Genomic DNA, 15,923 nt, shown 5'->3' on the forward strand with positions numbered 1-15,923 from the left:
GCCCTCAAAGCTAAAGACGGAGAATTATCCTGTGTGGCTATCTTATGTGACGCCCAACGCAGTTGACAAGTATTGGCAGTCCAAGTGGTATGTAGTATGGACAAACGAAGAAGTAAAAACTAGCTTTGGGAATAATTCGGACCAAGGATATCGGTCAGTCTCCCCAAGAAATTGGAGCAAACCATTCGATGCCTCAAGAGAGGGATACGGTTATCTGACAATACTGTCCATGGTGTAGATGGCGAGCTGTTGACCTCCACTGAGCACCTTTCCAAGACGTGAGGATTTTCCTAATTCCATTGACACATCTTCAAGTGAGAAAGCAAAGGCTGGAGACCCAGAAGTGGATCAGGCGGAAGCCACGGCCATTGTCAAATAGCTCCTTTGTGGTAAGACTCTGGGCATAGACGAGTTCTGCCTCGAGTCCCTCAAGTCTCTGCATGTTGTGGGGCTGTACTGGGGGACACACCTTTGTGTGATAGTCAAGGAGAGTGTCTCTATACTGGTGGACCATTTTTTCAAGAAGGGGAACTGGAGGGTGTTTTACAACCACAACTTAACTACTCAGCCTTTCTGGGAAGATCTATTCCAGAGTCCTGGAAAAGAGAATTTAGCCAATAGTTCAGGGATGTTCAAATCCAGGCCTAAAGGGCACTGCCATTCAAGCTCTTTATTGGCTAAAGACACCTGATCCAGGTGATCAACAGCAGATAAGGCAAGGTTTCTGGAAAACCAGCAGGAGGCCAGCCCTCGAGGCCTGAATTTGGACACCCCTGCAATAGAACCTCTACAAGAACCTGCAGAAGGAACATTTCAATTCCAGCTCTACACCTTACACAGAATGCTTGAGAGTTCATGAGAATTCAATCTACATACTTTGTGGATTTGAAGAAAGTTCTTGATCTTGTCTCCCTACAGGGTTCTGTAAGATGTGTTATTGAAAAACTACATCTTGGGCCCCCTAATATGGGCCTTATAGTCTTTGTACAACCGGAGCAGCAGCTTGGTTTGCATTATCGGCGGTAAGTGGAACTAGTTTCCGGCGTATGGTGGACTCGGGCAGAGATGCCCTTTGTAAACAGTTTCATTCATATGTGTGGACCTAGCCAATGACTGAAGGAAGTCTAGTGCAAGGACTCATCTCTGCTTTTTGCAGAAAATGTTGTTCTATTAGCTTAATGAAACCATGATCTTCGATGTGCATTGGTGGTTTGCAGTTGACTATTAAGGGGCTTAAATCTAAAGCCATGAAATAGTTGGTTAGGCCTTTCTGGGTAGGAGAACTTCTGCCTCAAGTGGAGGAGTCAGGGTATCTTGGGATCTTGTTTATGAGTGAGGGAAGGATTGAGTGTAAGATTGACAAGCAGATAGCCACATCAGCTGCAGTAATGCGGTCGCTGTATCCATTTGTTGTAGTGAAGAAGAAGCTCGGCTGAAAGGCAGAGTCTGTGTCCTTGAAGATCTACAAAACACAAATATCTCATCAGCAGAGACTACAGATTCCACAGCCAGGTTTTAATATAATGTCACTCGTGTTCTCTTTCAATTTCCACTGCTTAAGTTTTTAACATTATCTCTTTCCAGCATTGTCATACACAAGTCTCAAACCGTCCGTGGTCAGATAACACGGATCAGATACACACTGCTTTCTGAAGGGCATTTTAATGATGGAAAATGAGAACCAGGGAGGACGGTTTATATTTACTTTCTGTGGTTTTCACAGCTCGCCTGCCAAACAGCACACTGTGCTATCTAAACCCCGGAGGCTGCCCATTGGTCCAGTTGCCAAGCCGGGGGACTTTTTAGCCGTGTTTGTGCCTTTGCGATCCAATAAACAGCTTTTTGTTTAAGTCCCTGCCAAAGCTTTTGCAGAAGTATATCTGTTTTCATGCTGGATCAAAATACAGCTGATTATCCCATCCTTATTAAAGCCGCAGAGATGCCAGCAGCTGAGTAAACCACATTTACAGCACCGGGGTAAAAAAAAAAAAAAAAAAAAGGCTCTTTTGTTTTCCCAGCGAGGGGATGATGCAGGAATGTTGGCTAATGGGAGCACAGATGACCATCTTGGCCCTCGTTTGTAGAGAGGAGGCTGCATGAGGCATCAGTCTCTCCCTCAGATCCCCTTACTTTGTTACACCCAGCTCCCTCTTCATGGTGTAGCTGCGGGTACATCAATGAAAGAGCAGGAATTAGCGTCCTCTTTGAAGGAGACGCCAATTCTTTCACCTGCTTTGTGTGAAAGAAAAAAACAGAATTTCACGAGAAAGGCCTTACTTTAATGAAAAAGGAAGAAAAACGATTAATGACAAATAAGGTTCCTAGCTTGCGTTGTGCTAATCCTCAAAAATCAATTTGTGACACGCAGGATAGTTGTGTTGGTTTTTATTAGTCATCAACACTTTTTATTATTTTTTTTTTTAGAGAACTCATAGTCCTTCTCTTATTCCCAAAGCTTGCATTCATGCATTAAAGATTCACCACAGTCGATAACAATCTACACAGAAACAGGAGAAGTTATTTCCAATTCTGTATCTTTGTGCTCCTGGCGGACTATAAGCTATAAAACTTTGTTCATGTTTCGTGAATTCACCTTGTATTTAACATTCTGTCTATTTTCCACTTTGTTTTAACTGCAAATGTTTGCTAAAATGTGGTAGCATGTTGCTAATCCCAGCAAGCTAACTTTAGCGCAAGTGATCATAGAAGTTTTGAAGAACTCTACAAAAGCATTAGTAAGCACTTCTTCCTGTATGGTTCATGAGATCAAAGTCTTTTCTTTTTTTTGGCGATTATCCTTTTCTGTAGGAGCTGCGCTTGCATGGCGGCGCTTTCAGCAGTACTTCTGTCTCTCTGTAACCCAGTTCTATGAACTGTCCTCCATGTTTGTTTAAGAAAGTGTTTCTTCTTCTAAATTGCTGTCAGCAGCAAATACTGGTACACACACCTACAGTGCCCTCTAGCGGTTGTTAGTGGAAAATAACTTTTACCATTTGAAAAGGAACACAAAGAAGCAAAAAAAACATCTCAATGCCCGTCTCACTAACAAAAACTCTTTGGATCTAACTTCTAATTTTCCCCGACTCGCACAAAAACAGATTCATTTAAAGAGGAATGAATGATGGGACCGACCCATCAGCCAATGCAATGCTCGTCTTCCTCTAGGCTATATTTTTAATTATCTTTTCGTCAATATTTGCTTTACGGTTGTGCAATGATTTAAGTTTTTCTACTAAGTCACTTCAAAAACTCATCCAACACACAGAAATATCAAATATTAAATATAGCGTGACTATGAGGTTTTTTTCTTTCCATTTCATGTTTCTTCTCCATTCTCACAGAGTTTCTATGTTGCTTGGAAATTATTTTTGTTTTAGACACTTATACACTATAAAATGTATCACATTTGACCTTAAAAACATTTGTGTGTGTTCACAAGGGTTATTGTTCTCCCACAACCATTTGAAATACAGCAACAAGTAAACAGACACGACTCAAAGTGTTTGGCCTTACCCAAAAATTCTGTCCAATATATTTTCTACATATAGGAGGAAACTTTTTATTTTGTCAGGTTTTACTCTGGGGTACACGGGTAGCAGTGTTTAGCCTGAGGATTTCCAATGCAGTACATTCACTCAATTTGTAGTCTTGTCTTTTCCTTTGACTAGTTCTACACCTTATGGCAATTCCCTTCAGGAGTCGCCACACCAAATTGGCTTTTACTGATACTGTATAACCCTGTATTTTAGCCGGGCTGGGGACCAGCACAGGGAGACCCAAAGTCAAGGCCATGGGGCCGGATCCGGCCCTCTGGGTATACATCTGCAAATTTACTTTTGCATGAATTAAATACAAAAGGTTGAAGAGACTGCTCTAGTTTTGTTGTTTAGCTGTATTGGCTTGTGGGCCAAAAAATTACTTTAGTGTTTTTGTTGTTTAGGTATGTTAGCTTCAAAGCTAAAATGCTTCCTAACCTTTGATTTTTGTTCAGCTATGTTAGCTACAAAATGGAAACAACTAGCTTTAATTACCATTTAGTTATGTTAGCTACAAAGCTAAAATTCAGATTTTTCTTTTTTTTCTTCCAGTTTTGATTCTTGTTACACTGCAGTCTCACGTGGTAGTTTTTGTAGGACTGGGCGATACTAAGCATTTGAGTATGGATCCGATACCGGTCAATATTGCCAATGTTGATAACAATATTGAATGCGGTGGATGAGACATGAACCTCAAAATCACAATTATTTTTAATCACCGCAAATGTTTTTTTTTTTTTTTTTTTTTGTAGATTTCCCTTTTTTAATTAGTTAAAAAACATAAAACAGAATTAGGTCAGTGTTTTCAATTGAATATATAAAAAAATGATTTAAATTTAATTTAGAAGTGAATGCAAAACAGTCGACAAACCAAAAGAAAGAAGTTAATCAAAATGTTTTACACACACACACACAGAAACTGGTAGAGATATGAATAATTGGTAACTTCTTAGTCTTTAAATAGATCAATAAAAACAGGTGAAAAGTTACTTGTCAAAAATTAGGATTATCTGCGGATTGTATCGATCCAATACTAAGACCAAGTTGAAATCGATACCATCGATATTTGGATCGATCCGCCTAGCTCTAAAATATTTGGTAAAGGTGTGACACAGAATCAGCTCCATTGCTGAAACAGATTGTCTTTGGTCTCTTTAGTGACCCACAGACATGCTAGCAGGGCTTAATACATAACCATTTCAACAGAAGCTTACACAAAGAGCTTCTGCGCCTGCAAATTACTCTAAAAACAAATCCACTCCCAGTGACAGCAGCATGACAAATGACTTTTCCCTACCAACATCAATTTACTTAATTAGCTGTCTAATATGTACAATGCTGCTGATAATGAGCTTTTAGAATTATCAAGAGGACAAAAAAAAGATTGGACAAAATACTGTCCATTTGTAGAATTTTTTTCTTTTTTTTCTCTCTCCTCCTGGCATGTGAGCGGTGTCCCTTTTTGTTTGACCCTGCATTTGTTCGCTCTGTCGGTATGGAGTGGCCGCACTGTGATTACAAATGCTGTTTGTTCACAGCACACAGCACATCTGTGGGAAACAGCCAGTGTGTACTCAGGCTGATACGACACACACCGCAAAGAGGAGCATGACACAGACGGCAAACAGGCTCCAACTTCAAATCTGTTATCCCGTGTTCAGTCATTTGATTTACTACTGAAACAAAAAAAAGGTGAGGAGAAATCAGCACGAGGTCATCCAACATGGACGTAAACGATCAAACATCCGAGGATCTGAGCTGTGCGTTGATCAAACAGCCACTAAACAGAAAAGTATAAAATATAAAAGTTCTTTGTCATTTATCAAGGTACACATACACAACGCATCAACACAAATGACCAGTGGTCTTAAAATGGTCCTCAGCTAAGAGATTTGAAGGGCCAAAGTCTCGACTTTCCAAGGCCGTTTGATAGAAACTGAGAGGTAATGTCTCTAGTCAGGTTATCAGAAGCTCAGGTATACCACAGGGAACTATACTCGCCCCCCTTCATTTTGTACACATCAGATTTTCAGTAGCTCTCAGACATCTGCAGAGATGATATGACCAAAAAAGTACAGACAGATTGACTCTGTTGAGTATTTAAAAAAATGTTTTTACTGTCTTGTACTTAGTGATATCTGTATGATGAATGGCTGTAATTTTGTGTTTTTTTTACTATTGTGAAGCACTTGTGATTTTTAAAGGTGCTATAGAAATAAACATTTACTTAGATCTGCAGCATCACTGTTACAGAAGAGCCTTCCTGTCCACAGACTGATAATTTTAACAAAAAAAAAAAAAGAGTTACTAAATCTTCTGATTTCATATAGTACTTTAGAACTGAACTTAATTGAGTTCTTAAAAATCTGATTTTGTGTGTAGTGAGTGTAGATCATCCTGTATTAAATGTTGAGACACTAAGAAACACTTGTACTTTACAACACGCTGCTAAGTTGTATTTGACAGACTTTTTACTGGATTCTTTGAGAGCTTTTTGACCACGTTTGAGTTCATCAACAGCAGCTCTGACCTTGACCTCCCATGAATCGACTGCGAGGAAAAGCCGAAGACGCCGGTCGGTGTGTAGAGTCTTCTCCTGGCTGCACCTTTGGGGGAGAGCACGGTCATTAGTGGAAGTTTTGCCAAGAGTATTTTCTCTTCCTTTTTCCCCCAACTTGTTAGTGAGGAGGAAAGGCTCCAGGCCTTTAGCAAGCGGAGACAAGAGACAAATGTATTCAGTCGGCTGCGCTTGTTTCCCTGCACCCATGACACCCAGTGCCTCACGAAAGCTGCATGACTTCAACTTAAGTTTCAGTTCTGGTTCTGTCTCTGACTTATATAATCACAGTTTTAGTTCTAAAGCAGACAGAAAAAGGCTTTAATATTACTTCAAGTTATAAAACTAATATGTGAAGGAGAAAACAGGACTAGAGAAATCAGAAAAACCTTAGAGGAAATATTACTTTTCCCCCCACAATTACACAGTCTGACCTTATTAATAACTCTGGATGATACTGTGATCAGTATGCAACTTTACCCTGAGAGGCGTTTTTAATTAAACACTGCTGTAGGCCACAGCAGGAAGAATGAGTCAGACTTTTAAGATGGAATCTCTTTAAAATGACCACTTGTAGAAACAGTCCAAGCAGCATCGACGCCTATGTAGTTCAATTAAAGCATTTCCATCTGAATAACTAATAAATCTTTCATTATAATTCGATTTTTCTGAGCTTTGTGTGATGTGATGATTTTTTTTCTGGGTAAATAACTAGAGCGATGCAATGGTGATACTTTAAAGAGTATAACAAATTTGATCACATTTTCAAGGTAACATTATTTTTCAAAAATACATGCTTTAAGGAAGTCCAATCATCAGTAAAAGTTAGTTTAATTTATGCACAGAATGCAACTTCTTTAAAAAAAATAATTAAAGGGAAAGGTGTTTGGAAATAAAGGACTCTGTACATGTAAAGAACTCAATTTAATTTATAACGCTCAACTTTCTTCTTCTATTTACAGTTCCAAACTGCAATAAAAACATATGGAATACCATGGCAATTGTAGAACATCTATTTCTTAAGTTTTAAGCGACAAACGGGAAGGAAGAGGAATTGCTTCAAAATTTAGATCTGCTGTGGTGCAGATATTATAGACCTCGACTCTAATTTGGACTGGATTGGGGAATTGGGGAAGTGACCATAGAATGAAATGTGTTAGCCCGCCCTAACAATCGAATCATAAAAACATCTGCCTTAACAACAAACACTTCATGACCTTCATGACCTCAGTCAAGGCCTAAACTAAAGGGACACCAGGCTACAGCAATGACACGAAAACAGAAGTACAAAACACTACCACACACATAATTCACAAAGACTTTGATACTTATAATTTGCTGCCTGATTAAAACTTCTGTCACCTAGTCCGTCGTCACACCCCCACGCCCAGTCCACCTTCATAGAAATGTAGATGATCCTAAAAACATGATAAATGCAAAACCAATTGTAGATTTTAAAAAATTTCCATTACAAAAATACAATCAACAGCATCAATCCAACAAGACTCACTGAAAGAGCTTCCCATTCAACCTGGTCAAACACAGGAAACTATCATTCCCTGACTTGCTCTCTCAGCCCTCTTTTTGTCAGACTGATGACAGCGCCCCCATGTGGTGCCTCCTGCAACACAATGTGGCATAAATATTTATCTATTTTTGCTTGTACTTTAGTCTATGCCGCTCCTACTGTGGCACAGGACGAAGACATTTGATTTTTGACATCATATCCTGATCATATTCTTCTTTTTGGGCGATTAGTGCTTCCTGATCTGAGCGGCTGCTGCCCACCTCTGGGCATCTTGTCTTTGGATGTGTTGCTCTACCACCAGTTACCCTTGTCATCGATAAAGTTTATTGTCTGTCTATTGTCTGGATCACATCAAAGTCAAGGCCCGGGGGCCGAATCCGGCCCTCTAGGTAGTTATATCCGGCCCTCCAGATCATTTTATTTTATGGTTCGATGTTATCTTGCACTTATTTCTAACTTGAATAATTTTGACAAAATATATTTTTACGAAGAGTAAAATATCAAAAGATATTTAAGGTTTAAGTTGATATTCTTGCCTGTTTTTATTCATAATTATGTTAAAATTTTACATTTTTAAAAATTTAGTTTTAGTGTTCAATAAATGTTTATCCTTTTCGGCCCATGACTTAAGGTGTGTTTTGGATTTTGGCCGAATATGTCGTTGAAAAACCAAAACAGACATTCAAATAAAAGTGAGCACAGACTTTGTAAGAGAAATCGCAAAGTCCCAAAAACTTTTTCAAAGTGAACACTAGGCAGGTGTCTGAGATTTAAAAGTAAAAATATTTCTATTTTAAGGTTGCATAGTAACACCACAGCAGCAGAATACCAACCATAAAAGAAGAAGAAGAAGAAGAATTTATTGTCATTGTACATTATACAACGAAACTGAGTGCAATCCTCTTCTGGTGCTAAAATAAATAAATTAAAATAAAATATAATAAAATACCAATGGATAAATTCAACACACATCCAAACAACCATACAATGAAGTTAAAACATTGTACTAAAAAGGCAACTAATTCCTAGCAGCATTTCCAAATGTGATGGCTCTGGAATAAAAACTGTTTTTTAATCGATTTGTCCACGATTTTATTGTTCTGTATCTTCTGCCTGAAGCAGAAGTATGAACAGAGAATGTCGCGGTGGGATGAATCCAATAATCTCAGTAGTTAACATCAGTGAATCTCAGAGACTGACATCTCTAGTCTATGGACAAGTTACTGAAATCAAATCACCCGATTGTCACATTTTCTAAGAAAAATTCTCTTCAAACACATTTTTTAAAGACTAAATTTCGAAGTACCATTTCATTTGAGTTCAGGAAGAAGGCATTTCATCTAAACTTTGCCCTTGAAAGATGGAAGGAAAGGAACGCACCGTTTATGGATCCAGATTTTTATCATTCATTTTGTTAGTTTGAGGTTAAATGAGAAAATAAATGTATCGTTTCTTGAATGTTAGGCTCATGTTTTGAGATGTCAAATTACGATAAAACGAGAATGTTTCTGATTAACCAGTGGATAAAATAGTCAAAATAAGGGAAAATCTCTTTTGACACATTTATAATAACACAAACACTCATTTTGTTGAGTGAGATTGAGGAAACTTGAGTTAGTGAGCCACTTTTTATTATGCAGAACTCAGAAATCATCAACAATGATTATTCCAGGTATTTCTGTCAATGTGAAGAACTCAAACTTTCATCCTTCATACCCGTGTTTCCTGTAGAGATAAAATACGCTCATGAATATTAATAAAATCCCCACAGTTTTAGCTGTTCTGAGTGTTAGTCATTAAGATCTGAGACTCTTTAGTGAGCAAACTGTGGTTGTAGTCAGTCGTTAACAACATTTTAGCAAGATCCGCACTGCTTTTCTATGAAAGTAACAGTCAAACCCATACAAGTCAAGCCTTGTTTTTATGTTAACCAGAGATTTCTGTTTAAAAGACATTTGTGTAAAAATGCATGAAATAAAAAGACTTTTCTGATGTCTTTAGTTCAAATCCCGTCAGACTGTTGACTTTGAGGGAAATTCTTTACTAAACGTGTCAGAACATTTGATAAAACACGTAACCCAACATTCTAAAGAGTATTGTCTTCATGTAATGCATTTTCCACACTCCAAGGCACACTTATCAGGAGCAGTTCATTTATGGATTACTTGATCTTGAAGGGATTTCGTGAAGTTTAGTGGAATCTGAATGTGTTTTTCTTTTCTAACATGATTGGGAGTTAGAGTAGTCACAGTAACTTTTGTTTTACCAATATTAGTCTATTTTTTTTCTTGATTTGGAAAGAAGGTTGAGTTACAGGTATTGTGAATGCGCTAATACAGCTAATGCTTCTAACACGTGGTAGTGCTGGATTGTGTTATTTTACATGTTGCTAACAGGGTTGTGAGTTAGCATTGTCACAATAACGTTTGTTTTAGTGTGTTTTTTTTTACATGTTGAACACGAGGTAAGAAGTTACAGACATTGTGAATATGCTAACTCTTCTAACCTAGCTAACGCGTGGTGGTATCAGACTGTTTTTATGTGCTATTTACAAGGTTGGGAGTTAGCATGGTCACACTAACATTTATTTAGCATGTTTATCATTGTTTAACACGGTCTATTATTTTCTAAATGTTGGAAAACAGGTTAGGAGTTACAAGTATTTTGAATAAGCTAACATAGCTAATGCTACTTACGCATAGTAGTTTTGGATGGTGGTTGTTTTTATGTATTGCTAACAAGGCTGTGTGTTAGCGTAGTCACAATATTTTTATTTTATTAGCACTATCAGTCTGTCTTTTTACAGAAATTAAACTATTGTGTGATGATGCAGCCGATGCCTCTAAGCTGGGTAACTTATAGCGGTGTCAGACAGTGTTTTTTACCAGTTATTTGTAAAGGTTCAGAGTTAGTGTAGTCACAGTAACTGAATCTGTCTGTTTTTTACATGTTGTAAATAAGGTTGGGAGGTACAAGTACTGTGAACACTTACGGTTTAATTGTGGCTAACATGTAGCAGTGTCGGAATGTTTTATTTATTTATTTATTTATTTTTTGTTGCTAACAAGGTTGGGAATTACATATATTCTGAATAAGCTATCATGACTAATGAACAGAGTGTTGCAAAAAAGATCCAGATTTACTGTCTGACTGATTGATGGACATAACTTTGACTTTTGTCTCTAAATTTTGATGGGGCAACTGTAGTTCAGAGGTAATGTAGTAAATAAATAAATAAAGATGCGTAAATAGTAAAAATGTGTAGAGCAAATTATTGGATCTTTATATTCCATGAAATTAGTAATCTCCATTACAATGTGCAAATACTGGCTAACTATTCTGAGGAAATGTTAACAGGAACCTACGAACAGCTGAGGGCCACCTCCCTCATGGCCGTCCAGCAAAGAGTGGCATTGGACACACTGCTGGCTGAGAAAGGTGAAGTATGCGGTATGTTCAGGGACTCATGTTCTACCTTCATTCCCAACAGCACAGCCCCTGATGGACATTTCACTAAAGCCCTGGAGGACCCTCGAGCATTGAGTAGAAAAATGAAAGCACATTCTGGAGTGGACACATCAATCTGGGACCAGTGGATGTCAGCGTTCAGCAAGTACAAAAGCCTGGCATCATCTACTCTCCTGTCTGTAGCAGTTTTTGCAGCCCTACACACCTTGAGTGGACGCTGTTCCCATCCTTGTATTCATGGAGTCCTACTTTGGATCAGGGATGTGGCCTTCCGTATACCGGGACAGCTTAAAACTCCACATCAACACAGTATTGACCCATGATTGACCTTGCTTAGCAACAGCCCAAACTAAAAATACTATGTGTACTAACATCATATTCATTAACAAACCTCAGGTTAACTCTACCCATGTGGCCAGGCGGTTTATCCTCAGAGCTTCTTGGGGTTGATTTGCTGGTGTTCACCTGTCTGGCTCTCTTTGGGAGAAATTGAACTCTGATAATATTGTCTTGTGTTTTCAGAGTTCATCTTGACAATGTTTTAGTTTTTCTGTGTCCCTGTACAAACTGTACCATCGACCTAGGAGTCGGTAGTTGGGGACCTCTGATCCAGATGAAATGGATCATCATGCCACCCAACCATAAACTGGTTTAAGAAGAGTCTTTATCATGCTCAAGATTTATGCAAATGGATAAAATATTTAAGATTAAAAACATTTCCTGTCATTAATGTTAGTATGAGTTGCCCTCTGTTTCTTTTTTCTCCCTGATGTTAGATATTATCCTCCATTTTCCACTGCAAAGAGGCATCAAAGCCCCTCTGAGGTTAAATACCTCTGCAGGCTTCAGCCGGAGAAGATGGCTGAGGAGACCATCCAGAACTAAATGAGTAAAAAGATAAGCTGAAAGCCAAAACTCTCTCTGTCTGCTAGAGTTTGTTCTCACAGAATAAACAGTTGCCTCTTGCTGTGGTACCCAGTCGGAGATACTTCTAAGAACCGAGCCTTCTGCTGCTGCATGAAATCTGCTCTGAGGATGCCTCTGCGGTGCCTGCCGCACCACCTAAGCTGTTCGTGACACGCATCACCAGCGTGATCCCGCAACAGGATTCACATCAAGACCGTCAGACATTTCAGAGGTGGAATCTCAGGCAAAGGTAAGGAAAAGATGCAACTCCTAATGGCTTTAGGACGACTTGTTCTTGTGGCATTTTTCTCATAATGGAGGACATTTATAAAGAAAATGAAGTTTAAAATTGAATTTCTGAGTATTTCTTTATTCAAATCTAGAACCATGTTCGTATCATTACTGACCAAGGTCATCAATACAAGGTTCTTTAAGCATTACAAAAATAACAATTAAATTAATAATTGAATATGTACTTACTTGCCACCCTTCCAAACTTTCCTGTCCCCCTCCGTCCCCCCATATATAATATGTTTTAGCTCCGCCCCAGAACACATACACCAATTTAAGGTTTTCAATCATATAAAATGATCATTCATTTATGTCAGTATCACTTAAAACATGAAAAAACAGGATGAAAAAGAAAAAAAAGTTTCATTTTTCTCAAAAGTAAAAGGGTAAAATAGAGCAGGCGTCTCGCTGAGTAGCAGCTCAGCCTCCATTAACGGACAAAACTGTATTTTTGGTTTCAATCTGAAGGAAACTGGAAACACCAGCTAGACCACTTAGCGCCGGCTCCGAAGAAAAAGAAGCCGGGATCAATAAGTGCCGCGCGAGGCTCAATGAGAACATTGATCATCGCACAAACAAAGAGGTCGCCACCATGGGCAGGAACAACAGAGCTCCAACGTGGTCAGAAGTTCCCGATGCGGGTCTGTGTGGGCTTGTTTATAACACACAGGATTATGGGACAAATGTATATGAAGTCAGAATTAATCCTGAATCTTTATTTCTGTGCATTCACACAGCCGGAGTCATCAGATGATTCGGGTTTGCTCCTCGAGGCATTCCTGCTCCACGGTCACAGTCTGCAGCTGCCGGAGGTGAGAGCTCCAGGATGAAATCCTCCGCTCAGCGTGGGGCGCCAACACCTGGGCCGAACACATGGTTAAAATTAGGGCCACCGCGGGGGTCCTGGACAGACCCGTGACTTTGACTGAAAATACCAAATTGTCCCCCAGAGTCAGAAACTCATCCGGACTCAGAGTAGTCGGTAGTACTTTAGCTTGTGCTGCCCTGTAGATAACAAATAAGACACTTTGATTGCAATTTTTGCTGATTTACATGAAATAAACAATAAGTTGGTCCAGTTCTCATATACAGTCAATGGTGCATAACTTATTATGTCTTTCATTTAAAAACTTTGTAGAAAGGATTCTTAAAAGTTAAATCACCCTCATGTACCAGACTTAGTGATAAATGTCTATTTTTACCACAACAAATGCCATTTTAGGGCTAACCGGAACATTTTAGAACAACATGAGCAATAAAAAGTTTCCTTCTGCAGCGTCCACACATTGATCCCTTTAAAAGTCAAAACATCCATTCATATAAATAGAAAAATGTGGAAAAAAAATCCTCGTAAACACACCATCAACAAACCATCGACACGCTTTAGGCTTTCAGACTTTTATTCACTTAAGATATAAAGTGTTAAAGCAAGAACAAAACATTTATAATGTCCTTTGGTGGGATTTGAATACACTTTATTAATACGGCATATGTAAACTGATATTCTTTGATGTCAGCACGTTGCCAATACAAAGGAAAAATCCACTGCACAACTAAAAATAATGAGTAAATGAAGCAACGAATGAGAGGAGTTCAAAGAAAAAGAGAAACCCAAGCGTCTGGAGGTCTTAAATAGATACATTAACGTTTTCTTTTTGTTTTTTTTCCATCACAGCTCCTCGGAGATACAAAAAGACTATATGTCTGGGGGGTTTTTTTGTTGTTTTTTGGTCTTTTTCCGGTTTGCTGTTAAAAAAAAAAAAAAAAAAATTGCAATTACAGCGATGGATTTTCAATGCTCTTCTCATCTGCTCAGGTGAAACTATCCTCTGGCCATGATGGAAGGGACTCAAAGGTGGAAAAAAAAGAAAAGAAAAGAAAAGAAAAGCTGGAGGAGGAAGCAGAGGAGGGTCAGGAGCTTCTTACACGTGTGCATCACTAACATCGGACAAAAGAATCTTTCAACCAACAAGGGCTTACAGAGTTCACGAAAGCACAGGTCAGTGGTGGCAATGCAGGAAGGGAGGATGACAGAAGAGAGACAGAGATTGAGGGGGGGGGTAAAGTGGGCGGGGTTTCGTGTCACAACGTGGCGTTCCGGACGGATTTCCTTCTATCCACAATGCACTGACAGCAAAGAATTCCTCCTGCTTCTTCACCTCTCTCTGTTTTAGCAACAGTTTTTTTTTATATTTATTTATCTCAGAGGCCGATTGAGAAAGTTTTTTTTCTGGTATTTATTTATTTATTTATTTGAACGTCAGTCGTCCAGCGAGTTGCAGAAGCATCCGTCGGGGCTCCTCGGCCGCCGTCAGCTCATGCCCCGAGCTGATTGGCTGCAGCTGTTGTTGCCGTGGCGATGCGAAAGGAAGTGAACGAGTCTGTCATCTGGAGTAATCCCTTCTCAAACTGGAAGGAGTTCATGTACCTGGTATGGCTTAGAGGGGGTGGGTGTGGGGGGTTGGTGGTGGAGGTGGGTTCACTTGTTCTTGCACAGTTTAGTCTTTTCAGGCAAATGCTCAGTTTGTCATATTTTTAATCTTTTCTTTTAGAAGTATATGTTTTTTTTTTATCTCTATATATTCTTTGAACTTAAATGGAAAGTTTTTGCACCCTGGCACATTCCAGTCGTCCTCAGCGCGCCAGAGGAGTCCGGCAGCTGAAAAGCTGAGCAGACCACAGTCCAGAGAACTCATGGTGGTATTATTCATATTTTTTTAAAGGTTATTTGAAAGAAGGGAGGGGGGCAAAGGAGGGGGTAAGGTGGAGGAGCGTCGCTCCCACTGACAGGTCTCTTCAGAGCGCGGCAGGCCAGCAGGGGGCCTCTCTCAGCAGCGCCGAGCCCAGCAGGAGCAGCAGGGTCAGCAGGCCACAGGGGGACGGGGGTGTCAGGGGCGGCTGGCCCGACTCCCGGCTTCCGCAGCCCGCTGCCTCCGACTCGCAGCGGCTCTTTTCACACAGCAGGCCCGAGTACTCTGGGGGGCAGTTGCAGCGGGCATTGTTGACGCAGACCCCCCCATTCTGGCAGCGCAGGAGCTCGTCGTCGCACACCAGGGCTGCAGCGGGAGCAGTGAGGAGAGAGGAGACACAAGTCAGTGTGGCGCACACACATGTTTGGGTCACTTGAAGTGTGCAGGTGTCTGATAACAGATTTTGATAAACAGTAAAGAATAGAAATAGGAAAAATTGTCTTAAAGTTAGTTTGTATATACCATCGTTTAGGACTATGAAGACAGTTCTTAAATATTTTTGAAATGGATCCAGTTAAAGATGAGAGGACTAATAAACTCATCAGGATGCAAAAGATAAGGGGGAAAATGTATGATTAAAAAAAGCCAATAATATTCAAATTTCATTGAAAAAAAATTTACTTCCTGTTTTGTAAAATTCTCACTTCCTGTTTTGTAAAATTCTCACTTGCTTTTTGTAAACTTTTAGTTTCCTGTTAAATAAAATGTTCCTTTTTTGGTTTTTATAAATTAAAGTTCCTGTTCAGTAAAATGTTATCTTCTTGTTAGGTAAAATATTCACTTCCTGTTTTGTAAAGTTGTCAGTTCCTCTTTGTAAAATTTTGATTTTCTGTTAAGTAAAATTCTCTCATTTTTTTTTTTGAAATTCAAACTTCCTGTTTAGTAAG

General features: G+C 39.3%; 1 protein-coding gene and 1 long non-coding RNA gene across 5 annotated transcripts in view; both read right to left on the bottom strand.

Annotated features, from left to right (window-relative positions):
- Window positions 1–1,674: 1,674 nt before the first annotated feature.
- LOC118600251 lies at window positions 1,675–6,138 on the bottom strand. Its single transcript, XR_004949860.1, has 2 exons — window positions 6,067–6,138; window positions 1,675–2,163 (listed from the first exon to the last, which is right to left on the bottom strand). It is a non-coding gene; the product is annotated as an uncharacterized LOC118600251 (long non-coding RNA).
- Window positions 6,139–13,668: 7,530 nt separating this feature from the next.
- The window catches only part of ntng1a (netrin g1a), a 156,233-nt gene continuing 153,978 nt past the window's right edge, over window positions 13,669–15,923 (bottom strand). For all 4 annotated transcript variants that reach the window (XM_036217410.1, XM_024280667.2, XM_036217412.1 and 1 more), the window contains one exon: window positions 13,669–15,342. In XM_036217410.1, the coding sequence (XP_036073303.1) occupies window positions 15,083–15,342 (260 nt within the window). In that variant the 3' untranslated portion in view covers window positions 13,669–15,082. The remainder of the gene's footprint in view (window positions 15,343–15,923) is intronic.

The sequence above is a fragment of the Oryzias melastigma genome, linkage group LG20 (assembly GCF_002922805.2).
Source record: "Oryzias melastigma strain HK-1 linkage group LG20, ASM292280v2, whole genome shotgun sequence".
NCBI lineage: Eukaryota > Metazoa > Chordata > Actinopteri > Beloniformes > Adrianichthyidae > Oryzias > Oryzias melastigma.